Genomic DNA, 27,940 nt, shown 5'->3' on the forward strand with positions numbered 1-27,940 from the left:
AGCGATTTTAAAGGGAATTAAAAAAAAAAAAAAAATTTCATACTTACCTGCTTTGTTTGTGCAATGTTTTTGTGCAGAGCAGCCCTAATTCTCCTCTTCTGGGGTTCCCTGCTGGCACTCCTGGCTTCTCCTGCCACTTGCTATAGGGGCACTGTTGTGGGCTCAATCCTGAGCAGGGCTCTGTGTGTCCACTTACATACACAGCATGGCTTGGCCATGTCCCCGCTCTCTCTTTACAGGCAGTGGTGTATGTAGGTTTTGTGCTGCCCTAGGCAACACAAAAATCAGATGCCCCTCCTACCCGGCATAGAGAGCCTAACAGTGGCCAACAACACCCCTGCCCCATCACCCCCTCCCCCACCTGAGAGAGCCTTTCACTAACACCCACCCCCGGCGACAGAGAGAAAGACACTCACCTTTACAGCTCTGGACATCCCCGGGAACGACAGTCGGGCTGTGCATACATCATCAAGCACCCCACAGCCTCTCTCAGATCCCAACTGGTCCCCATGCTGCATGTGTCCCTTCTTCCAGGGAGCAGTGCTGCCCCCCTAAAAAATGCCACCCTAGGCAAATGCCTTTTTTGCCTTGTGGTAATACGCCCCTGCTCACAGACTGTGATTGACAGCAGCAGGAACCAATGACTCCTACTGCTATCTGCATGTCCAGATGTCTAGTGAGGAGGGAGAGAGACACAGCACTGGATCAAGACTGCTTAGGTAAGCATTTAGGGGCCTGAGGGGGGGAGGGGCTGAACACAGAAGGTTTTTTTCCTTAATATAGAGAATGCATTAATGCAAAAAAGAAACCTCTGCCTTTCTAACAATTTAAAGGACTTAGTTTAAGTTTTATACGTCAGGATTCATTTTAAGGATGAAAGTAAAGTTTAAGATAACAGTAATTAAATTAGTAACCACTACATAACGTCTTCTGTCACTACCTAGTTTTTGGGTTGTGATATTTTTTCAGATCTATTTCAGGAGTCTTTGGAGTGTGAAATATCCAAGCTTAACAAGACAAAATTCCAATATGTAAATAAAAACCCTAAAAATATACTAAATACTAATATACTAATACACATACAATAAACCCAACTAAATAAATAAAAAAACAATAAAACATATATCCCAAAATAACCAATAAATCTAAAAAAATATATAATAATATATAAAAAAAAATTCAAAAATATAATCCAAAATATAAGTCACTCGTGTCCAAAAATTATGTAAATTAAAGTCACTCCAAAAACTTTATGGCCAAAATTATGAAACTTATCAGATCCTTTTGTGCCGAGCCCCTCCAATGGCTCCCAAAAGGAAAGAATGTACCTCAAAAGAAAGAGAACTCATATAGTGCATAAACTTAATAAATAAATAACATACCCATATCCCATATGCATTTGTGGAACTTCAAAAAATTGTGCAAACTTAATATAGTGAAAAAATGTGAACACTGTGGAAAAACGTGATAGTGCGTCACTCTGTGAATACAATAATCCAAGTGACCATACAGTGTACACTTCTATAGTGTAAGACATATATACCCTTACCAAAAAACAAACAACAAAACGCCTTATCAATATTGCAGAGATTAGCAGCACACTTCTACAACTTTCCTCCAATCCTGAACAGTACTCCTTAGGATGTCATCCACCACATTCTCCTGAATGTCACCATGGCTTTAAGGAAGTACCCCATAGGGCTCCAAAGTAGTCATGCTCCATGTGAGTGATATATGAATAAAATATATATAGTGTAATTCTGTTTCAAACATTAACATTAACTTTATTTAACTGCTTACATTCACATAATAATCCAATAGCATATTCCCATGCCCTTCAAACCTCTAGGGTCGCCGAGCAGCTTTCAGTGTGTATGACATGCCGATTTCCAATATCCAAAATGGCCAATGCGCCACTTCCGGTTCCTTTCCTGTGCATCCGATGTCACTTCCCTTGATGCGTATCATCACATCCGGTACTTAGTCATAAGGGGTGACACCCCTTATAATGTTATAATGATAAGTTGCATAATATTGGACACAAGGTTTTTGGAGTGACTTTAATTTACATTTACAGTTTTTGGACACGAGTGACTTCTATTTTGGATTATATTTTTGAAAAAATTTTTTTTATATATTATTATATATTTTTTTAATTTTATTGGTTATTTTGGGATATATGTTTTCATTTTTTTATTTATTTATTTGGGTTTATTGTATGTGTATTGGTATATATTTTTAGGGTATTTATTTACATATTGGATTTTTGTGTTGATTTGCACTTTCAAGGGTGAAAGTTTGATCTTATATGTGAAAGGGTATTATTGATAGTTTATTTTTGGTTTTAAATTTCCAAACTTGCTACAATTCGTTTACAACTACTGCAGCTTGGTTTTCTCTGCCTTCCAAGTATCCATGTTAAGTCAAGTATGTTTGAATATAATCTGATTTTTTTCTTTTACCAGAATGTTTTATTGAAAAGAAAACGTAATGTTGTTGTGCAAGCCCAAAAGCTGCAAGTGTGAGCGGATTACATGGGGTAAAAATGCATTTAGTCTGGCTTTTTTTATGCAGTGCGCTCAATTTCGTTAGGAGGCTTGTTAAGATATGCTGGTTATCTACTCCATGTTGTTAATTCTCCAGTTATTTTTTAGAAGCTGTCTCTTAGAGAGCCCAGTGCACTTAAGTTACAGGAGAAAAGTGATGCACACATCCAGTGATGGCTTTAACTGCCTTTATATTCTTTTTGTTTGTAGCCCTGCTAAGGCAATTTCTATCATTTGCAGACATTCTGCTAACCACAGCAAAACAGAGGAAATGAAATAAATAAATGAGTACCATAGCCACATCTTGGTCATGGTTAATTCATGTGCTGTACTAGCTTCCAGCAATGTGTATTACAAAGCAAAAAGAATTCTAGATTAGAAGTTTTCATTATACAATGTTCTCTGTGTTGCTAGTGACATCTTTGTGGTACAGCTCATAACACACAAACATGAATTCAGTCTACTTACCAAAAATATTTTCAAGTTTAATAATGCCAATAAGTACAAAAAGTCAGTGTCAAAATGACTAGATATCTTACAGTTAAATGCTTTATACTAATATAAATTGCATTACTATGCACCACACTATGCAACAATCCCAATGGATCATTTGTTAGTTAGTATTTGTGAGCAAAACATGATTGTTATGCAGTATCCACTGTTTAAATGCTAGATGTACGTGCTACTAAACCCACAACAGTAAAATCAGTCTGTATATATATGCAGTAAAGCATGCTTGTTATACTCACTGTGGAACCTAAGGGGTTAATACTCTGCATTATGCAAAAAGACTGTTTGATCCTGTCTTTTCTGATCACCACCTTCTTCTACTGTCCCCAGTCCATCTGCTGATAGTACAGAGCCCTAGGAGTCACTCTGCACATGCTCAGTTTGTTGTGTATTTATAAAGAGAGTTTTTTTTTTCTTTGGGATGGTGCATGTGATAAGCACAGAGCTAATCAGCACTGTCCAGACAGAGGGTCAGGGGTTATGCAGCTTCATAGGAAAGTCAGAGCAGAATGAAAACTCCTCCTACAAGCTTTAACTAGTGCTCAGCTGGGCACTGATAGAAGTCACAAAACTGCGGTATACTTCTGATGAGAAAAGGTATTTAGCAGTTTATATTTACTAAAATAATGTATTTACATGTTCTGTGTACTGTGGGTGGACCAGATATAGTGAATGCAGGGTCATGGATTTAGTAACACTTTAATTACCCTTCGGGGGGTTGTATCCGAAATAGAGGATACAATCCTGAAATGTCTGAAAGGGGGAAATATCTTATGTATAAACTTGCTGACAAAGTGGAAAAGGTAGTGGTAATATATAGAAAATATTATGCAGAATCTAGGTGACAGTTAGGCAATACAGTACATCTCTTTGTGAGGCTCTTGATGATAATCCCAGAAATAGGTACTTTTGCTTTGCAAAGAGACTGACAAAAGTCCTCTTTCTAAGAAATTGGAAGCACATATATTTAATGAGTTCCCACCAAAGCCAGTGGTACTTCCTTAATAAGATTCACAAGGATCTTTAATGTCTTAAAATGTATCTAAATCCAAAAACAAAAATGTAAAATTTGTCCCATTCTGGTCTGACAAAAACAGTATACAGTATATGCTTTGCAGGCTCCTAGTAAAAAAATAATAATAAATGCAAATTTTTTTAACCTGCAGAAATGTGCATTTATTATTTTTTTTTAGAAAGGTGAACTTATCCTTTAATTTTTAATTTTCTTCTTTTTTTGGGGGGGGGGGGTAGATATGCTTTGCTTACATCCTGAGACCTCTTCTCTACAGAATGTTGTTGTAATAATCATTTATTAAATAAATAAGATCTTAAGAGGATGCATACCATCTTATTAAAAGAGTTCTTTAGATGCTATTGATGTGGTATGTTTGTACTGCACAATCCTACATAAAGAGGGTCTGCAGACATTGTATACATTTTAAGAAGAAAAGATAAAGTTACAATCCAATTTGATTTTCTATATGATTGCTTGCATTTTGTCCTCAAACACAATGGTCCAAGTATATTTATTGTCGCCGCGACAAATATTTGGAAAACTGATTGTTTTGGATGCACCAAAGAATGGTTTAATTTGAAAGGTTTGAAATGAAAGATGCAACTAGTGTGCATAAAAACCCCAAGTATGACTTTTACAGAAAATTGTCACAATCTGTGCCATAATGGTACAGAGAATTAGTTTGCTGATGAATCTGATAGAGATGTTCTCCATTCTTTGGAACAGTTAAAGTGGTTGTAAAGGCAGAAGTTTTTTTTACCATCGTGCATTCTATGCACCTTCTGAATGCAGCCACCCCCTTCTCCCCCAGTCTCCCCTTATAATTACCTGTGTCTGATCTTGATCCAGCAATGTGCACAAGCAGAAGCTCTCTTGGCTCTCTCTCTCACCTCATTGGCCAGACACAACACAGAAAGCCATTGGCTCCCACTGCTGTCAATCATAGCCAGTAAGGAGGAAGTGAGGGGTGGGGCTGAGCGGTGCTCTGTTTGTCTCATAGGCATAAAGATCCGACTCGGGAGTGAGCATGCACAAATGACCCAGAGCAAGCAGCTTGCTATGGAGGCACGGATGGAGGGGGGGGGACTCAAGAAGAGGAGGATCAGGACTGCTTTGTGCAAAACCCCTGCACAGAGCAGGTAGATATGAAATGTTTGCTACTTTAAAAAGAAATAATCTGCATTAGAATCACTTTAATCAGAAGTAAAAATATGTAATTCCTCACAGAGGGGTAAAATAAAACTACTGTATCTAAATCATTGCTCCAGTAGGGTAGTTTCCATGCTCTGAATATTATGGACTCTAATCCAAATAGCCAATCTTAGCACACATTTGAATAACACTAGGCGGTGGCTATCTATAAACACATTTTATTGCTGATACAATAAAGTCACGTATTGGGTAACAGCACAGCAGGAAAGATATCACCTCATATGGTCTAATCAAAGAGCTAAGCAGAACTTGACACTATACTCACCCATGGTTCAGAGGATTAAACACAGGGTGTGTAAGTTTCATCTTCTACAGAGAAATTATAAAATTATGGATGAACCAGTAGAGAAAAGAAGAGAAGAGTCCTTCAACCACTTTCAGTCTGCATAAATGCACTTCAGTTATTGCACAATGCTTTCTCATGGTGGCAACAACAGAACCTGCTTGCACAATGAGTGATGGAATGGACACATATAGTCCCAAATTGAGGTGCATGTGACAACACAGGAAAGATATTTTAAGAAATTGGGAAACAGGGACAGAGCATTTTCACCCAACAGGAGGTTCCTGAGTAAGGACATTCATGGTAGGATCACCAGGCATTATGTCAATGAAAAAATGATTAGAAAATTGCTTTTGTAATTACATTAGCATGTAATGTAAATTAGGCAAAACAGGAAACTTGGTGCAGTAATTTTCGAATTGTTTTAAAAAACTAGCATGTGATTTAAATGGCATGTAATGAAATTGTGTGTGGTGTTTAACTGTAAGCATGTTCTGGCTGCATAGAACTACAACTGGTTTGCAGTTTGTACCTCTCTTACACATGCACACACACGGGTGACATGTGCTTCAAAATAAGACATGTGTACTGTACATACGGAAAGGGGAAAGGGACTTGTAATGCTATAGCATCTTTATTTTCAACATATTCAGAACATTGAAAATACATTTATGGCACCTCTGATTGCACATCTCATCACTTATCTCACCATAAGTGATTTGGGCAGCATTTTCCAAACCTTAACAGTTCATGATTGAATTATTATGCTCCTTTAAGACTGAATGGGCTTCCTTGGTGGTGTGCTGAGAATTACAATGTCATACTATTAAAGGAGTCAACAGATTGTTGTAGACACAAGCTCTCCATCCTTGCCATTCCAAGTAAATACACATGTTCTAGTCTTTGTGGCAGTCTCATGTGGCAGTTTAAATGGGTCTCAAATAATGTCTTTTCATGCTAGTAGCTCAATAGCATTCAGTTCAGACCTGTAACTGTATTTTGTACAATTGTAATCACTTTACTTTTAATTTAGTCAGACATGAAAAAAGTATATGTTAACAGCTCCTGGAAAACATGACCTGTTGCTTGTATTGGAGGACTGTAGTTGAGATATACCCTAATCTTCATTTGTACTAATACAGGGTTGCATGGTCATCCCACAAGTACTCAATCAACCCATGATAAACTGGTTTGTTTGCTAATTGCCATCAAACCATCCAACCCTTACTAAGTACCTTTCCACCCTTATTAAGTACCTTTCCAGCAGGCAGGAGATTTGGAGTAGATAGAGAACTGACAGTATGTTTTTAAGCAGAGCTACTTGCTGCTATACAGTGCTATAAACAGTGCTGTGAATGGCAGTATTCTTTGCTACATACTGTATGTTCATTTTCCTACTTCAGTGTTCACAGTGCAAAGACTTCCATTTTGTGTGTGTCTGCAACAAATGCAGTTGACATTTAGCTACCGGGACCAGGGGCGGACTGACCATTTGGAAACTCGGGCACTGCCCGAGGGCCCAGGGTCAGTAGGGGGCCCCATGAGATGCCCCTGGTACCTTTTTCATAGGCTTTTTTGAGTTTGGGCAAGGACACAGGGACCACATGATCCCCTATTGCCCGGGGGGTCAGTAGGGGGCCCCATGAGATGCCCCTGGTACCTTTTTCATAGGCTTTTTTGAGTTTGGGCAAGGACACAGGGGCCCCATGATCCCCTATTGCCTGGGGGCCCCATGAGTTGTCAGTCCGCCCCTGACCAGGACACTTTTTATTTTTTTTTTTGGGGGGGGCAATATTTTTCCCAGAAGGCCATCTCTGCACTTCACCAGCATGTGAACATAATGTTTTATTTGTGTTACTTGACCTCATCATGGCAGGATTGATATGACCTCAGTCACATAGTCCAGCAAGGATAGGCAAAGGTGTTTTAGCTCCTATAAGGTTCATTCAATACATTTCTGGTGGCTAAGAAAGTGCAGTCATCTCTACCCTCTCCACCTTAGAACCACTAGCCCATGGGTGTCAAACTGGTGGCCCTCCAGCTTTTGCAAAACTACAAGTTCTATGAGGCATTGCAAGATTGGCAGTTACAAGCACGACTCCCAAAGGCAGAGGCATGATGGGACTTGTAGGTTTGCAACAGCTGGAGGGCCACCAGTTTGACAGCCCTGCACTAGCCCATTTTAGTGACCCAGAAACTATGCTATAGGTAAAATTCCACATTCTTTTGAAGCTGATATGCCTGGGGTACAGGAGCCAGAGATTCTGACAACTCCTTAAGAGCAGGCTTAGAGGTGGCTTACCATATATCATTGTGTGCCAGGCAAGGTCATGTGTGAGACAAAGGCATCAAACGGCTGTCCACACTGCAGTAGGGAAGGTTTACACATATGCCTTACCTGGTACATGTCTTGAAAATGGTGGTGTAGAAGATCCTGATATGGTACTCTTGCCCTGTGATAGAATGCTTTGTGACAAGCCACTGTAGGCATTTATACCCAGCAAGTTTTTTCCTGGCTGAAAAGTGGTGGCAACACAAACTGCCAGCTGCCTGATATGCAATACACCCCTGCGCTGGAACTCAACCTTGGCCATTCTTCAACACCAGCAGAAGCAGACCATCAAAAGTCATCTATGAGTGTATGGGATGAGAACATGGGATTCTCTTTACCACTTCAGTGGCTTCTGATTCAGTATGCATACAACATCCCCTCATTAACCAAAGAGATGATCAGATTGGTAAGCAGCAGAATGGTAAGTGACACAATCCTTCTGATGTTCCTGCTCTACAGACTTGGCACTTGAGGTACAGCACCAGGAGGAAGAAAAAGACATATACAGTGCCTTGAAAAGGTATTCATACCCCTTAAAATATTCCACATTTTGTCATGCTACAACCAAAAACATAAATTTATTTTATTGGAATTTTATGTGATAGACCAACATAAAGTGGCACATAATTGTGAAATGGAAGGAAAATGATAGGTGGTTTTCAAAATATTTTAGAAATCAATATCTTAAAAGTGTGGCGTGCATTTGTATTCAGCCCCCTTTACTCTGATACCCCTAACTTAAATCTAGTGGAACCAATTGCCTTCAGAAGTCACCTAATTAGTAAATAGAGTTCACCTGTGTGTAATTTAATCTCAGTATAAATACAGCTGTTCTGTGAAGCCTTCAGATGTTTGTTAGGGAACATTAGTGAACAAACAGCATCATAGAGGCCAAGGAACACACCAGACAGGTCAAGGATAAAGTGGTGGAGAAGTTTAAAGCAGGGTTAGGTTGTCAAAAATATCTCAAGCTTTGAACATCTCATGGAGCACTGTTCAATCCATCATAATCCAAAAATGGAAAGAGTATGGCACAACTGCAAACCTACCAAGACATGGCCATCCACCTAAACTGACAGGCCGAGCAAGGAGAGCATTAAACCGAGAATCAGCCAAGAGGCCCATGGTAATTCTGGAGGAGCTGCAGAAGTCCACAGCTCAGGTGGGAGAATCTGTCCACAGGACAACTATTAGTCGTGCACTCCACATATCTGGCCTTTATGGAATAGTGGCAAGAAGAAAGTCATTGTGGAAATAAAGCCATAAGAAGTCACGTTTGCAGTTTTCGAGAAGCCATGTGGGGGACACAGCAAGCATGTGGAAGAAGGTGCTCTGGTCAGATGAGACCAAAATTTATCTGTTTGGCCTAAAAGCGAAACACTATGTGTGGCAGAAAACTAACACTGCACATCACCCTGAACACACCATCTCCACCGTGAAACGTGGTGGTGGCAGCATCATGTTGTGGGGATGCTTTTCATCAGCAGGGAAAGGGAAGCTGATCAGAGTTGATGGGAAGATGGATGGAATCTTAGAAGAAAACCTGTTAGAGTCTGCAAAAGACTTGAGGCTGGGGTGGAGGTTCACCTTCCAGCAGGACAATGACCCTAAACACACAGCCAGAGCTACAATGAAATAGTTTAGATCAAAGCATATTCATGTGTTAGAATGGCCCAATCAAAGTCACCTCTGCTCACCTGCCACTATTACTAGCTCCTGCCACCATTACCAGCTATTGCCACCTCTGCTGTCCTTCCACTGTTACCAGCTTTTGTCACCTTTGCTGTCCTGCCACTATCAACAGGTCTTGCCATTTCTCCTGGCCTGCCACCAACACCATTAACAGCTCCTGCCACCTCTGCTGGCCTGCCAGCCTTAACAGATCATGCCATCTTTGCTGTCTTTCCACCATCACCATACCTCCTAATAGTCCCAGACAGGGGCGAACTGACCATTTGGAAACTCGGGCACTGCCCTAGGGCCGGGGGTCAGTAGGGAGCGCCATGAGATGCCCCTGGTACCTTTTTCATAGGCTTTTTTGAGTTTGGGCAAGGACACAGGGGCCCCATGATCCCCTATTGCTCAGGGGCCCCATGAGCGGTCAGCCCTCCCCTGGTCCCAGATTATGCAGGACTGCCCCATATTTTCACTGTAGTCATGGAGTCCCATGTACAGAAGCTTTGTTCCACAAATACTCTGCCCCTCTTACAGTATGCCCACAGCTTCTTCATATGCAAATTGTCCCATGATTTCCATATGAAAGAGCTGTCATAGAAGTTGCCTATAAATTAGCCAAGGTGCGATTTTCATATGAGTGAGTTTCTAAAGCTCATTCACTTGCAAGGCTGAGGAGTACACAAGTACACCTATCAGGAGAGTCAAAGGAAAGTTAGAAGCACTGAAGTACGAGGTCAGCATGACAGCCAGACATTTTTAGAATAAAAAGTTATAAATGACAACCTCCATGTTTCTCTCAGGATAGGTTTCTTTTACAAATGATCACAGAGGACCTTGGGCTGCCTGGAAACAGACATACATTCAACAGTTTATATCAGTAAAAAGCTCTCAGTTGGAAGTTTATTACATGCATCTCCAAGCAATTACTCAAAAAAAGTTGGCTTTATCTGAGAAGCTTCAAGGTTGTTAATTTTATTTTTATTACAATAACTGTTTTGATCCTGTCTCTGCTAATCTGCATTTATATCTACTGTATACCTCGCGGTTATAGGCATATTTTTAAATGATATTTTTTCTTGTATAATGAGAATCACATTCTGAACTAATTGACAAGTTGAGTTGCACTTATAACTCTTTCAATTACTCAGCTGATTAGGCACTAAACTATAATCCCTGCAGCTTTGGAATGGGTTTGTGTGGATCTGTTTTATCGCTTTGCTAGGAGTTTGATTGCAAATGAGCCCACTCTGCTTAATACAAAGAGCTCCTTGAAATTCTTCATTTTATTGCAGGCCAGCATAATGTTGTATTTCTTTATGAATTTATTTTATGATCTCTTTATCACCCTCTTTGCGCACATTTGTTGAGCTTGAAAATGATTTTGTAAAACATTCATTTTTTTTCTTTAGAGACAATAAAGAAGAAACAAAGTTGCAGAAATCATAAAAACAAATCAGTGTACACGAGTTCAGTGCCATGCAATGTAAAATAAGGGTGCATTAATATTTGTACTGGCAGTGAGAAACACAAGAGTCACAAGACTGCTCTAACTGCTGATGAGAAAAGGTACAGTATATAGCAGTTTATATTTACAAAAATAATTGCATTTCCATGTTCTGAGTACTGTAGGAGACCAGATATGGTGAATGCAAAGTCCTGGGTCTAGTAACACTTTAATAAAGGTTAAGCAAAAATAAATTCAGTCTGCACCTTTCAACATAGATCTGGCAATTTTGAGTAAACGACAAAACAAGAATTTTGTGCTTCATGTTCTTTAACAAATTTAATACAGACGATGGAGCTGATATTTTGATTTCAAACTTTTACTGAACTGAGCCTCCCAGCACATCTGTGTCCCCATCACAGTCTCCTTACACATCAGTGTTCCCATCAGAGGCTTTCCCCACATATGTGTCCCAATCAGAGCCTCTCAGCACATCTGTGTCACCATCAGAGCCTTTCTGTACATCTGTATCCTCATATGAGTCATCTTGAACATCTGTAGCACCATCAGAGCCTTTTCGCACATCTGTGTCCCTATCAGAGCCTTTCTGCACATTTCTCTCCCCATCAGAGCCTTTCTGCACTTATGTGTCCCCATCCATCAGAGACTCCCAATATCTGTGTCGACATTAGAGCCTTTCCAGACATCTTTGTCCCCATCAAAGCCTTTCTGCACATCTGTGTCCCCATCAGAGCCTTTTCCCACTTCTGTGTCCCCCTCAGAGCCTCCCAGCACATCTATATCACCATCATAGCCTTTCTGTACATCTGTATCCTCATCTGAGTCATCTTACACATCTGTATCACCATCAAAGCCTTTTTGCACATCTGTGTCCCTATCAGAGCTTTCTGCAATTATGTGTCTGCATCAGAGACTCCCCATATCTGTGTAACCAAATAAAAATCCTTTCTGCACATCTGTGCGCCCATCAGAGTCTTTCTGCATATCTGTGTCCCCATCAGAGCATTGCCACACATATGTGTCCTCATCAGGGTCCCCCCACATCTGTGTGCCCAACAAAGCCTTCCTGCACATCTGTGCTCCCATCAGAGCCTTTCTGCATATCTGTGTTCCCATCAGAGCCTTTCCGTACATCTGTGTCCCCATAAGGGGCCTTTCCCCACATATGTGTCCCCATTAGAGCTTCCCCACACATATATCTCCCCAATCAGAGCCTTTCCGCATATCTGTGCCCCATCAGAGCCTTTCAATACATCTGTGTCCCCATCAGAGCCTCTCTACACATCTGTGTCCCTATTAGTTCCTTTTCATACATCTGTATCCCCATCAGAGCCTTTCTGCACATCTGAGGCACCATTAGAGCTTTTCTGTGCATCTGTGTCCCCAACAAAGCCTCCTTGCATATCTGTATCCTCATCAGAGCTTTTTCACACATTAGTGTTCCTATGAGAGTCTCCTCAATATCTGTGTCCTTATAAGAGCCTCCTCCCCCATGTCCCAATCATAGTCTCCCCCAAGTCTGTGTCTCCATCAGTCTCCCTGTTTATGTGTGTCCCCAGCACTTTTATTTCCAGCACATTGTGCCTTAAATTAATGTGTTTCACACCTGAACAGTGTGCTTTGGTAACAGCACAGTACAGGTCTCCTGCAGCTCTCGGCTCATGCCCCGCTGATACACAAGCAGGCTGTATGCGGTAGAAGTCATTGATTGCTAGGACGCCGGCGGTCCTAGCAGCCAACTCCACAGACCAGTATGGGAGAGGATGAGGGTGGGCTTTGTCTGTGTCTTGAAGAGACTTGCCGTGAATACTGCTCGCAGGTGCTGGGTTTGCAAAAGCAAGCAGTGATAACCCAGTGGTAGTACAAGTGAACCTGAGTGAGCTGCGGGACAGAGAAAATGTACCAGCGCCCGGTTGTGGCCCACAGGCTGGACTTTGGAGACCCCTGCTTTATTGGATTGCCTTTAACTTCTGTTTGTATTGTTATTATAACGCTGATGTTCTAAAATGAAAGTTTCTGCTGTGACCATAGAACTTTAATGAAATAAATGTGTGGGGAACTTCACAAAGTAAGTTTTCAAACTTCAAGATTATTTTAATTACTAAAAGTAGAGTAGGAGTAACTGAAACACAATTTGTGAAGGAAGATATAATTTTACATTTTAACTAGAGATACACTTTAATATCATATCCAAACAGCAAACTACTTGTTAGTAATTTAGGATAACTGCTCAGTGACAAACTTTTAACAATACATACTATATCACAAGTTCTTAACAATTCATTAGGGAAGAGAACATTCCGCAAGCTTCTGCAGAGCTCAGACTAGTATTCACAGTAATAAGTTCATTATAATTAATTCAGTTGATAGGATGTGCTAAATAACCCTTTGTGAATGGGAAGTTCAGTTTGCTACGTATTTTTAATCAAAAGGACTTGGATCTGGAACTTTTCACACATTATAATGGACACTAACCAGAGCTGGGTGGATTGTTCCGGAAAGATAGTTCAGACAAAGGCTATCAACACAGGATAAGCTTTAAACATTAATGAGGAACACTGCATACTACCTGCAGGTAACTGTCAAATCTATTAGTGCCTGATAAGTCTGGAGGTGGCTGGATGACTCGGGGACCATGATGATTGAGTGCTGTGCCTAAGGCCGGATCTGTGGTCTAATTAAAGTGTGTCCTGTTGAATGAATGTGGCGCTGAGTAAGTAAAGCAGTCTATTGCGAACAAGCATTGTAAAGTGCTCAAAAGTGTTGAAGCCATTGTATTCACAAATGTGTGCCTATTGGAAGAACAGGTAATTAAGAATGGTGGAATAAACTAGAGCGGGTAATAGACATAATAATGATTTCTACACAAGCAGCAAATACGGGGCACTCTTAACCCTTTGAAGACCGTAAGATTTTGGAACACCAAAAGAATCAATTTTTTTGTTTTTAAAATTTGTACACTTCAGTTGCTGTAACTAAGCCATTTCATGAAATAATTGGCAAAAAGCTAGATCCATTTGTTGTTTGTTGATAAGAACTAATATTTTGACTCAAACTAAAAAAAAAAAAAAAAAAAAAAAAAGAGTTTTAAGTTCTTAATCAGATGATACACGCAATTAAAAACATGGGACAAATACGTCCCTTGGTCCTCAAAGGGTTAAGACAAGAATATAATATTGCTTGTTTCTGTTATTGACCAGGTTTAGGTGCCTTTTTTTATTAATACCTGGACACAAAATGTGGAAAATTTGTTCAACAGAACATGCTTGAAAGATTGATTCTAATGATCACATAAGAAAAATTACTAAAATTAGGTGATAGTTTATTTACCGTGAGCATTTCAAAATACAGTGCATGGAAATTAATGCAAAATGATGGTGTAGCGCTACAAATAGACAAATAATATAACATATACAAACTCGTACGTGAGCATATACGTGTAAACAGTCACAAACTGCACAGGTGACCCCCCACATATACGATCCCCAATCTAGGGGACCAAATGATAGTAAGGTAAGTGATTCCTCGCAGGGGAACACAACAAATAACACAAGTGAAAAGTGTCTAAAATTAATACATCATGCTGAAATTGCAGTCCATATATTATATTCCAAAATGTGCAGGAACACAGACATACAAATGTGGATGTAACCGAGGACCATAGGTGCCACACACTGTGATGTGATATCCGTAAGTGGCCAAAGTGCCTCCTCACCTCCTTAATATGACCACAAGGGCCAACTTGCTTTGTGGAATATCCACATATGTCAAGGGATAGTCACGTCAACAGATGAACCCTTCTGGATACCTTGTAGCCTCCAGTGCTCTTGAACAATCTCCTGTCATCTCGCACTCATATGTATCCATTTTCACCATAGGGTCATAGCAAACAACAAAAAAGATCCTCCATAGTGTGATACTGTAAATCATTTATTGCCAGCCTGAAGAATAATAAAATGCCCACTCACATGTAAGGTGTACAAACTCAACATTATCCCATGTTATGGGTATGTACAAATGGTAATCCGTATTCCAAAATGGCATCCGCGATGATGTCACCACGCCCCATTCTGTCACTAAGTTACCGATGCATTGAGTCACGATGCCCACGTGACTTCCTCGAGGTCAGAAGAGTTAAATGGAGCTGTAACTGAAATGAAATTGTGTTGCTGTTAATAAATATTTGCTTGTACATTTTAACCCTTTCACTGCCAGGTCCGTAGGTCGTATGGACCTGACAGCGGGGAGGTTACACACAATCTAGTGGCTACAACCATGGGGATTGTGTATAAAACTGACAGGCAGACTCTTGCCTGTCAGGTGGAAGCAGCCGGGCGGCTGCGCTGCCGCCCGATTGCTTCCACAGTCTCCGGTGGACATGTGTGCAAAAAACAGGCAAAAACAGCTCTGGCAGCAAAAAGGATAAAGTTTGCCTTAATGGAAAAAAGGAATTCACCTTTATTGAAATCAAAGGAACAGAAAACTGTAAATAAGCAACTTAAAGTGTATGTTCGGCCCAAACTTTTTTTTCTTAGCATGGAAAAAGTGAGAAGGGTTAAAACCCCTGTCAAGATTTATACTGCTACTCATGGCTTTGTCAGAGAGATTTCCAGAATGAGCCATACTCACTTTGGTTTGGGAGTCATACATTTGCACAGAGGTAATGAAATCTTGAAACAAGAGCTGCTGGAGAGCAGCAAGCAGATCCACCTGCCAGAATGGGGAGTGAAGCAAGGTTGAAAGCATGAAGCTGGGAGGAGGCAGAGTGAGAAACTCACACTCTGGACCCAAATGTCTGAGATTTCTGGGACCAGAAGGCCAACAGACATCCCTGTACTCTGGGAAGTATTGTGTGGAGACAAAACACTAAACCTGGCTTTAGATGGACCACTTTTTTCATTCAGCCAGCAAAAAAAAAAAAAAAAGTCAAACAAATTCTTCCATCCACACAATCGAGGTGGATAGAGGAATCCTAGGTAAAAGGTAGATTTTAGAGGTTCCAAAATGAATTATTGTATCACCCAATATATGGCTTCCATCCAGTAGCCAAAAAACATGCAGACAAAAAGAAGGTTTGTGAAAAGAAATTCACAGGAAAGCGGCTACATTATGAACAGAATGTGATACTCAGAAAAGTTTCCAAAAAATTATGCTTTATTTCACATTAATGATTGACATATGGGCAATCATCCTGGTTTACCATCACCTCAGTATGAGACAATACACACAGACCTAAAACCAGACCTAAAACCAACAGAAATCAATCATTAGATTGACTTCTGTAGATTGGAAGCAGCCACTCATGGATCAAAATTTGCCTGTTTCAGCAGGGAATTTCAATTAATCGATGGCCAGCTTAAGACTTTCCAGAAATTCTTAGAATCAGCCATCACACCCTTTCCTTAGAAACATTTAAAAGGTAAGAACGGTAAGAAATATTCAGCTACATTTTTTTAGATATGCTGTGTGAATGGGAGCACATAACAAACCTGTAGAGTTTTTACATATTTGACTGCAAATGTGGAAATTCACTTTCAGTTGAGAAACAATTTTAAATTTATTAGCAGGACACAAGGGCAAGGGATTCTTGTACCTTTAAACCCCCTTTACTTTTATTTTTTTCATTTTGGATAAAGTAAGGGTGAGTAACCCGTCAGTTTTTTTTGCCATCTGTGTCTCATTGGGGAGATTTACCTTCACTTCCTGTCCCATAACCAAAACAGGACGTGAGAGAAAATCCCTGCAAATTTTGAGAATCCCTTGGGGCTCCCAGAACTAGTTTATTTTTCTAGGGACAACCCAAATTTGGGATTTTCTTTTACTTTCACTTTCAACAGTAATGGTAAACAGGACGAAAACAAAGGCGACTCTCTCTAATGGGGGCATAGACCACAATAAAAACCAAATAGGTGTTCTAGTCCATCTCCAATTTGTGCAAATTTAAAAAAACTTTTGCCTTTAGTTATACCTTAAAGATAGCAGATAAACTTGGTTGATATTTATTACTGTAGGGCATGTAAGGTACCTTCCCTGTTACCCCCAGTAATGTTCACACCCCTAATGCAAACCAAATTCATTTCCTTTATACTACTAAAACCTACTAAAATCCTTTATGCCTCCTACAACGTATGTACATGAGTGGGGACTTCAACATGCCATTATTGGCTATAAACAATTAATCAATGATTCTAGCAACTCATTAGACACTTTTCTCATTAAACACACACTAGAATAGATTACTTTCTAATTAACATACTCCTCACCTCCATTTACGTGGTCTGACCTCGCACCAATTGACATGACATTTTCACTTGAACCTCAAAACTCTAAGTGATGTTATTGGAGACTCAGTGATTTTCTACTTAAATAGATTCCCCTTCCATAAACAAAGTCATATGTGCTTCCATCTGTCAATGTAAAAGACCCAGGATTAGACAAACGGTGTAGCTTTACCTCAAATCTCATACTTCCATGCAGCCTTTTTGATCAATATACTAGACATCTAATATTTCTACACATCTCATCTTAGGCCAGTGCCATCTCATACTCTTATAATAAATGGTCAGAGATTGCAAAATTATGGATTGCACCTATACACTGCAACTCAATGCTTAGGTTCTGACCACTGAGTATAGAGACATTGATTTACATGATGAAGTTTACTAAAGGGAGCTAGAAAGCATGCCAGAAAAAAAAAAAAAAAAAAAAAAACCGTGTGCTGATGTCTGAAACCTCCCACATGATATCTTTCCTCTACACACTGGTCATCCCAGATAGTTTCATCCATCATAAGGCAATTCCATGGAAGCTTAAATCTCTCTTCTACATCTACATTAAATATCTCTTCTACAACCTTATCAATGCAAATCAACCTTTCCTGCCTTTCACAACCCAAAAATAACAATATAAAAACTGCCTTGAATGAAGCACTTTGCACGGCTTCCTTTGCTAATATGTGCTTCTGCTATGTATATACAGTATACATAGGAACGTTTATATACCACTACTGGAACACAACTATCTGCTGCTGAACAAAATCAAGTTGGGTTAATTGCTGCTCAGTCATTCACAGGAAGCCTTATATTTTTATCAATGAATACAAAGCTCCCTCTAAATGGCTGAGGTAGAGACCCTGACATCATCCAGTCACCTCTCTACCTCAGCTATTCAGCAGAAGCCTTGTATTTTTTGTGATAAAATACAAGGTTTTCTGTGAAAGGCTGAGTAGCACTTAGCCTGCCTCAATTTTGTTCCGACAGCATATGGGAAGTCCCCTTACTATTGCTGGAACAGTGCTGTATACAGCGGATTCTACATACAGTTTATACAGGGCTCACAGCAGGAGCCTGTGTTAGTAAAGGAAATATTTGCTTGGGCCAGCTTGCCCCAAATAAACTATTTATCCAGTTCAATACTGGGCACTTTTACCCCCTTCCTGTACAGGCCAATTTTTAGCTTTTAGCGTTGCTGCATTTTGAATGACAATTGTGCAGTCATGCAACACTGTACCCATATGAAATTTTTATAAATTTGAGACAGAGCTTTCTTTTGGTGGTATTTAATCACCACTGTTTTTTATTTACTTTGTGGTAAACAAAATGAAAAAAGACCGAAAATTTAGAGAAATATAAAAAAAAAAATTTTTTTCCTAGTTTCTGTTATAGCCATTTTTCCGCTATAGCACATTCGTCAAATGGTTAACGTGATAGCAAAGCTGGAGTTAAATTGTTTCATTTCTACTGACAACATATATCACCAGGGCATATGGGAAAACCTTTTTTTTTTAGGCAGATTTAAAATGTCAGAATCTTTATCTGTATATGATGCCAATCCATAGTTTGTTACGACTTTTGAAATCATTCTAGAAAAAATACATTTAAAAAAGGCATTATAAACCTTCCTACTTGCACATTGTGTTTTTCACCTGCATAAGATGTGCATTTATCATGTAGTTGCATGGTGCATTTTATTGCTGTATACTCCCAGCCTATAGTATAGTAATCACATTAAGAAGTTTCAATTTGTGTACAAACATGGAGGTATACTGCACAGGCTAGTGCCTGACCTCTAACATACCAAAACCAACACTCAGATCTTCATGCTACACAGGAAACACAGAATCTGTCACTCGCTGGGGTGTAGCCCTCAATAGATCGGGGAATCTTGATAGCAGCAAAAAAGAATACAACAGGGCGCACTCTCCTCGTGCATTACCGTGATTTATATTTATTATAAAATCACAAATGCATACTCACAAACCAAAATGGTCATAAAAACAGAGACAAGGAGCCAAAAGATGAGTCCCAGATTTCGGGGGTTCTTTGGTGGAAAATACTAACGCGTTTCAGGAGTCGAACCCCTTTCCCTTATCATTTGGTCCCTTATATATGAACCATCAATATGTATAAGATTTTCAGCTCTGTCGAAGGGAGTTTGACTAGTATTTTCCAGATTATTAATTTGGAAATAACCATGAGCTATGGCCCTAGAATTATTGCTCTCACTGACATTTGAGGCAGTACCTCACTTGTGGCACAATTTGTTTTTACACATACACTCATTACAAATCCATATTTATTGCAAAATCCTTAACATCCAAACATTCAATATTTCCAAATGACTTTCGTAGTTATCCTCAAATCTTCTACATCTTAAAATAGTTCTATAGAAAAGGTCAGTTGATTTTGTATGTTCCTCTCTTCAAATCTATATAAAACCCTCTATATTTTGAGCCCTTCCATTTTCACCACCAAACAAAAAAACCACATGCACACACACCAAAATAAGACCTTTCTCTAAGTATATCAGGTGTAGATATTCATTTATATCTTTTTGATATCAAAATAATAATTTACTTTTAATCTATGGGTGTTCTATTGTATATCTGCATTTGGCATTTAATTTTTTTTAAGGTTCATTTGTAATCTTTACAGTGGTTCTAAAAGGCTTTATATTCTTTTCTTTTAAATAATAAACACATCATACTCACATGCTTTGTGCAATGGTTTTGCACAGAGCAGCCCTGATCCTCCTATTCTCCCCGCTGACACTTCTGGCCCCTCCCACTTGCCATGTGCCCCCCATGCTCCCCTTGTCCCATGAACACTTGCTCTGGGACCACTCATGTGGGTTCCTTCCAGAGCCATCTTTGTGTGCCTATGGGACACAGAGTGTGGCTCAGTCTCACCCCGCTCTCTCTTCACTGGCTGTGATTGACAGCAGCAGGAGCCAATGGCTGCTCTCCTGGACATTGCTGGATTGGGATGGGACTCAGGTAGGTAAAAGGAGGGGTTGAGGGGGAGCTGCAAACTGAAGGTTTTTTTATCTTCATGCATAGAATGCATGAAGGTAAAAAAACCTTCAGCCCTTTAACTGCTTACAAAGGATGCTGGTACTTCCTTTTTTCTAGTAGTTTTACAATGCAGACACTGCCCTATACAAAAATACAAATGTAAAACCTTGTTTTCTCTATATTATATAAAATGTACAGATTAGGCTGATGTACTGATAGCAGTTGATATAGACCTTTTTATTATTTCATGGCTTCATCTGTAATAAGAGGTTAGAAAAAGCTGTTCCACATTATGCATCTGTATGGACAGGACTTTGTCGCCAAATGTATGTTATTATTGCTTTATAGTAAAATCAAATTATTTGAAAATGTTTTCTATTTGTATGCAAATATTATCAATAAATTGCTGCGCTCAAAAGTCACAACTCAGAATCTGTCACAACTATATAAGTGATAACATAAATTAGTCCAAATGTAGAAATTAATAGTCCCAGTGTTATGAACTATATAGTAGATCACCACGTGTCTTCAATATAATTAGTGCTCCACCAACAGAAAATGGTAGGACTCTTACCAGAACATGTGGACCCTTACAAAAAAGAGTTACAAACGCATGAGAGTATATCCACCGAATCCCTCAGAATTGGAAGATGTTATATCATGGTACTGCATGGAAGTATCACCTTCAATTCCTCCCCACTCTTAATCTCACGTTTATACCTCTCAGTATGGCCATGCAAAGAAAGAAAGAGGCGACCATTGCATAAAACATGTTTATTATCATAAAGTATTGCACTCACATTCAGGTGGGCAAATCAGCGTTGTGTACAGAGTATTCTCCTGTCCCGGGAACAGGTACACTTCCTGGTGTTAGAGAGCAGCGTGTAGACGTCAGATGTACAAGCTCCATCTGCGGAGCTTGTGCATCTGACGTCTACACGCTGCTCTCTAACACCAGGAAGTGTGCCTGTTCCCGGGACAGGAGAATACAATTGACCTGATTGTCTTGCCAGCAGCTATTTTTCCACAGCTTTTTTTTTTCTATTTGTTTGGCCTAGCCTTGCTCTTTACCACTAACTTCGTACAGTACCTCTGAGTAATAAAAACATTATTATCCATAAATAAAAATAACCATTAGTAATGCAACAATAGACAGAAGTGGATTCTAGCAGTCATTTTATTTAAATCCACCTTTCTGATCCATTTCATAAACAGTACAATATAGATTTACTGGAAAACATCAGGAATTGATAAGACCTGAGCTGAAAGGTTAGGAATTTCCTTCATATAACTATATGGTAGCAGATTTTTAAACATGGTTATAAAACAAGAAGTTAGGATTACAATATATTCTTGACTTTTTACTTCAGCTCCAACAGCTTCTGCTCTAAAGTCTCCTTATTAGCACCACTAAATTCAAATACCTGTGAAGGAAGAAGGAAATGAGGTGTCAGTCTTGTTCAGCTATAAATTTTTGCACAAGAACAAGTGACCAAACTTATAATTGGTATACAACATGCATAATTCCCTTAAAACAAATATGTGCCCTATATACTGAAAATCGTGTATACATAACAGCGAATACGAAAGTCCACCTCACTCGTAGCATTCAAACATCCCTCAGCTGTCATTTTCTTATGGCTAGTTGAAAATAAATGTAAGGAAGCATCTAAATGTTTTATGTGAGGAAAGAAACCCCCCCCCCCATGCACACACATGGAAATTGTTGAATTTTTCCCTACAGATTTGAACAGGCAAAACAGATTTTCATTGAAACAGTTCATAGAAATAAATTGTGATATACTTGAATAAAACCACAAGTAAAAATTTCCTTTTAAATATTTAACATAAATATCAAAAAACATGTAAGAGTACTATGGAAAAGGACAAGAAAAGATCCATTTAGCAAAAAAACAAAAATACAACTTCTGGTAGCCGATTTACATAACTGCCCACCAGTCTCATGTTTGGGGCTGTTGTCCTGCTGCAGAATAAATCTGGGGCCAATTACACTCCTCCCTGATAGTGTGGCATGATGGATAAGTATCTGACTGTATTTCTCAGCATTGAGGACACCATTGATCCTGACCAAATATCCAACTCCATTTGTAGAAATGCAGACCCAAACTTGCATGGATCCTCCATCATCAGGGAGGTTATATTATATATATTTTATTTACACACACACACACACACACACACACACACACACACACACACACACACACACACACACACACACACACACACACCTTCTCTACTTCCTTATTCCATTCTCCCAGACAAAGCTACAATGGGGCTTTTTTCTACAAAGCTATATTAAATGCCATGGCAATGTGTCACAACCCAAAAATCAATCCACTATGAATGTAGGTCTGACAAGCTACTTTTGGAATTTATCTAAAATGGGCCAGACAGAATCTGGAGCACATGATGGGGCACCCAGTCAGCTTCAATCTTCAGGTTATTCAGTTAAGCTTTGAAAGTGAAAAAGGAGCCGACTGGTTGGCCCACTCATCTGCTCCAGCTTTGATAAATTTCCTCTCAATGTGTTTTTTTTTGCCAATGATCAAATGGTGTTTACACAAACCCTTATATTAAAACATAGTTCAAGTTAAGATTAAGCAGATAGAAGTTCTATGTAAATGAGTTTTGTAAACACCCTAAAAAAAAAAAAATTATATATATATCTGATACATAGTTACATACCTTTACCCCACCTTTATAGAATTGGAATGTTGGCATGCATTTGATATCACAGTGCTGAGCAACATCCTACAAAACAAAAAATAATAATAAAGAATATGAGATCCCTCACCCTGTCAAACAACCCATTCAGTTTAAAACAGAAATGAAAAGGCAAAAACATTTGTGTATACAGGCAGTCCCCAGATTACGAACAAGATAGGTTCTGTAGGTTTGTTCTTAAGCTGAATTTTTATACAACATGGAAAAGGTAAAAAAGCCCAAAAAATGTTTTTAAGTTTTGGATAGCATAGGGAAGGGTTAACTGGTCATGCAGTGATGTTGCATTGCTGACAGGTCCACCAGATAGTAGGTGATCGGTAAGATGTCTACCCAGTGGTTTCTAGGACCAGCGTGACATCACACAGCCTCCATTCCCAAGTATGAGTCGTATGTCAGTTGGATGTTTGTACCGTGGGGACTGCCTGGTATTATAATACCCTTTTTTTTTTAAAGAAAAATATAATGGTATATAATCTCTGCATAAGGGACTTGGGGAGGTGGGGGTGGAGTAACACCAGTAAAATGATATTCCCAGTGAATGGCTGCATGGGGGAGGGGGGGCATGTTAGCACAAGTCTGTTCATTGCAAGACAGGCAGGCTGTGCGCACAGCACAGCCAAAAAACTGACGCTGGGAGGAATGTGCTTCTATGCCCAGCGTGGTCAGTTTAATATAGGAAAGCTGGGGGCCTGGCAGGATCACCAAGTATTTCACACAACAGAAGCAATAGAATGAGAACAGGATACTTTTAAACAGAAGTACGAGGTACAAAAAAAAAACAAAAAAAAAAAACTGGCCTTCTTGCCATAGTCATAACAGGTCAGGTATATTTGTGCAACTGTACCTTCAAAACCTAGTTTTTGGACATAGTTTATTAAAAAAGTGCCTAAGTAATAACACACCCACAAAAAACACTCTTAGCATTAGCCTAATTAAAAGTGAAGTATACAGCCTGTGTCAACATGCTTTTGTTCGGTTTAAATGGGTTTTACTTTCCTATAGGAGCAGCGTATGGGAATGCAAAACCTGCTTGAATCAGGTTTAAAGTAGGTCAGAAGGATTTCAAATGCAATTCTGAGTAAAATCTATTTTAAAGCATATTTTTACGGTTTGTTAATAAATAGGATTTTTGACTTTCCAGTAAAATCAATTTAAGGGGGTATTGTGCATAGTACACAATCTTTAGTCTTTAACCCTCGGTTATATGTAGCCACTTTCAAGCGTCTGTACACTGTCAAAAAAGGGAACATTACTATCAAATTCCCGGAATGGTCCAAAAGGGACCAACAGAAAGAAACCTGGTTTGCATCAAGTAAAAAACAAACGCAAGAGCAAAAGCAGACTTTACAAGAAGTTAGTCCTTGACCCAGAAAAGCATAGTTCAGGATCAACTGAACTCATTCATTCAGCAGAGCTTCTACTGGAAAGATTAGGCATCCTTGGGACTGGAAACAATACAGTGCAGTTGTAGGCTGAACCTGGGGGCTTGGAGGGCCACATCCCTGGCATTCACCACCCCAAAAAAGGTTCTAAAGCACTCCAGAGGAAGAACCAGAATTCAGAGTCCAGATGTTGACCACTGAACAAGTATACCTACCAAGTTACCAGACCAGGGAAGAATGATGTATGATGGTCAGGGCTGGAGCTGGAAATCCTGCCCAGATCAAAAGCAGATCCACTGTCCTGTAATGTGTCAACCATGAGAATATTCCACGATGAAAAAAAAAAAAATGATAGTGTCGTGCTGCTAACATAAATCAATACATGTAAATATACAAACAAAAAACGTGACTGATAGTCCCAAAAAGATGATGAAACAAAAAATAAATGCAATTCTTAAAAAAAATCCAAATAAGTGAAAATCTTCCTCCTGGTGATTGCACCCAAAATCCTAGTGCTGTAAATCTTCAATACATGTGAATCACCACAGTGAACATAGACTTCCCAGTGGACTCTCATCTTCTCGCATGGACCTGTATGTGGACACATGTCAAACAAAGCATGCAGCAGCTCATCTATTATTTTCATTATTTGGCAGCGCACGATTTTCTTTTGCCTTTAATATTTCATGATGGTCAATGTAAGCCACCACAGTGGCATAGTCTGATGAAATCCACGTGCACGTGCAATTCATTTCTCAAAAATTAGGAGCAGCAACAGATATCCAACCCTGAACCCGATTGTGGTTCTCACGACCATTTCAGCTGGCGCCCAACGTGGGGCCCCAGGTTCTGACCGACGGGAGACCGCACGAGGGACTGAGCGGCTGGCCGGGACAGACCAAAAGGGGCCTGCGCAACCCCTGTACGATTTGTTTCTGTCCAGTCTGCCCGCTGGTCTTGTCGGCTTCCGGAGGCCATCTAGAGGCAGGTAACCCTGTCCAGTGTGTCATCCTGAGGGACTGCGGCCCAGCAGACTGAAAGAATACGTTGCAATTGAGTGTTCTGACCCAGGTGAGCTGTCGGCCCCTGAGAAGACGGCCCCTTGCAACAAGCGTCTACAGACGGTGACTCGGGGTTGACAGTGTGGGAGACCCCTGAGGGTTAGCTCAGCTGCTGAGGCTTCGTGGCACTGAGGGGCGACAGAGGTAATGTCTTGTTCTGAGTGTATTTGTGGATTATTGTTTTGACATACACGAGAGTGTATGTTCTGAGATTAAACACAGAGGGGAGATAAAACAGAAAGCAGCGGAGGAGGGATATTAACCTATTAGTTGCCCGCGCTGCCCCCTGAAGCCGTTAGCTGAGACTACGGCGAAAGAACAGAACAGAGCGAGAAGAGCTTGGATACGAGTTGGGTGACCCAGAGAGAGGAGGGGAAGATGGGTCAGAAGACAGCCAAGCCACAAAAAGGACTGCTAGTGTGTGATATTGTGAAGAGGAGAGAAGGTAGTGAAGCAGTTAAAAAGTTATCTAAAGTAGCGAAAGTTTGTGAGCTGAAGGTCGCCATTGCCCGACTTCAGCCGGAGGAATGGCATATATTATTGAAGGAACAGAGAGGAGTTTTATGTGATAAAAGGTTTGCTGAATGTGGCAGAAGCTTGGTATAGAACTGCAAAAGCGTTACATAAAGAAGGATGGATGGAAGAAATCCAGAAAAATGGCGATTGTACATTGTATGTGTATCACAAGGTTGAAAATGGAAACGTGCCAACACCACCTCCCTATGAATGTGGGACGAAGGAGGAGAGGGACAGCCCTGCCCTTCGTCTAACGCCCACTTTATTCCCACCACCCCAGCCCAAGCACAACCCACCATGACAACTTCCGGTAGCAGCCATCTTGCTGCACCTGTATTGTCACTTCCTGCCCAGCCCAGTACACTTCCACCTGGTGGCCATCTTGGTACACCCGGAAGGCCCAACCAAGGCGTATACCCAGGTCTTCCTGTTCTAAACCAGGATGGCTCATATCACATTCCCGTATTCCCTACAGTAGAAGCCGGACATATGAATGACAATGCATTCGAGTCAGATGATCAACAGCCGCAAGCGACTAGGACGCCGATAGGCATGACTTCCAAACCCATGCCAGATGTCCAATTGAATGATGATGCATCTGAATGGAGTGATCGACAGCTGCAAGCAACAAGGGTGCTGATAGATTTGACTCTCAAACCCACGCAGAGTGGAGTACAACCTAAACAGGAACAGTACACAGGACAGCCCGACATCCAAGATTACCAGAAGGGGCACCGGTAATGTATGTCGCTTTTACTCCATCACAAGCAGCGGCCTTAGTGACGAGTCTGCCTGACCCAGAGAAAAAGCCAGTGCCCTTCTAACGCAGGATAGTACAGATACAAGAAACTTACTCAGCCGCCTGGAGAGACTTGATCAGTCTATACCAAATTAAAGCAGGACACGTTTTCTGGCCGGTCATGCAGACGGCCTTCAATGATGCCTGTCTGACAAGTGCCACTTCCTATTCTTCAGGCGTGGGGTTCTGTGCCCAGCTCCACGACTGGGCAAAGGAGAAATTGGAGGATCAGACCACCACGATCCAAGACATCACCCAAGATAAAGGGGAGTCTGTGGAGAAGTATTATGCCAGACTCATACAGGCCTTTGATGATCTGGGCTTCTCTCAATATGAAAAGGCACACACACACACACACGCTCTCAACTGCTTTTGTTTCAGGGCTCAGAGAGGATATCAGAAAAGGCCTGATGGTGACCCGCCCTGAGTACCGCTCTATGAAGATGTCCGATTTACTGTTGGCGGCCAGATCCATAGAAAACCAAAAAGGGAAAAAAACAGCGCCCCTCATGGTGGTCAATGATGAAGATCCCACCTACACTCATCCACCACCACTGCCCAATATTAGGGAAAGGAGAACCTGTTACAACTGTGGAAAACGGGGACACTTTAGAAGAGAATGCAGAGCTCCAAGACATCCCAGACAAGACAGGGACCCCCGGGATGGGCAGCGCGAACATCAACCACCACGCCCCAACTCTCGCTAGGAAATGGGCAAACCCGTGTCATCCCTTACGGCAGTGTCCTCAAACGGGACTGGAGGACTCCTTGCAAAGGTCACGTTACCCATACAAGGAAAACCTACCACTTTTCTCATTGACACGGGTGCAGCCAGGAGCGTGCTAAGGGCTGAGGACCTGCCTGCTGATTCTTTCCTTTCCACTACTGACGTTTCCTGCGTGGGTGTGGATGGGGTGCCCCGTTCCAGCCCACTTACAGAGCAACTCCAAGTGAGGACATTTCCTGCTTTGCTTGCCAGATTTGTGGTGTCCTCTACATGTCCCTTAAATCTGCTAGGAGCTGATGTGCTGTCCAGACTGCAGGCCTCAATCATTTTCACGCCTGAAGGGGGAGTGAAACTACACACTCCCCTATCCTTGGA

General features: G+C 40.6%; 1 protein-coding gene across 1 annotated transcript in view; it reads right to left on the minus strand.

The window, feature by feature from the left end:
• Positions 1 to 21,491: 21,491 nt before the first annotated feature.
• LOC149473671 (thioredoxin-like) overlaps positions 21,492 to 27,940 on the minus strand; it is a 33,793-nt gene continuing 27,344 nt past the window's right edge. Inside the window, exons 4-5 of the mRNA XM_089674700.1 lie at positions 23,042 to 23,107; positions 21,492 to 21,756 (exon numbers count right to left, since the gene is read on the minus strand). Of these exons, the coding sequence (XP_089530826.1) occupies positions 21,694 to 21,756; positions 23,042 to 23,107 (129 nt within the window). The 3' untranslated portion in view covers positions 21,492 to 21,693. The remainder of the gene's footprint in view (positions 21,757 to 23,041; positions 23,108 to 27,940) is intronic.

The sequence above is a fragment of the Staurois parvus genome, unplaced genomic scaffold, assembly GCF_062004578.1.
Source record: "Staurois parvus isolate SC_StPar_1 unplaced genomic scaffold, SC_StPar_1.0 ptg000012l, whole genome shotgun sequence".
In the NCBI taxonomy this organism is placed as follows: Eukaryota; Metazoa; Chordata; class Amphibia; order Anura; family Ranidae; genus Staurois; species Staurois parvus.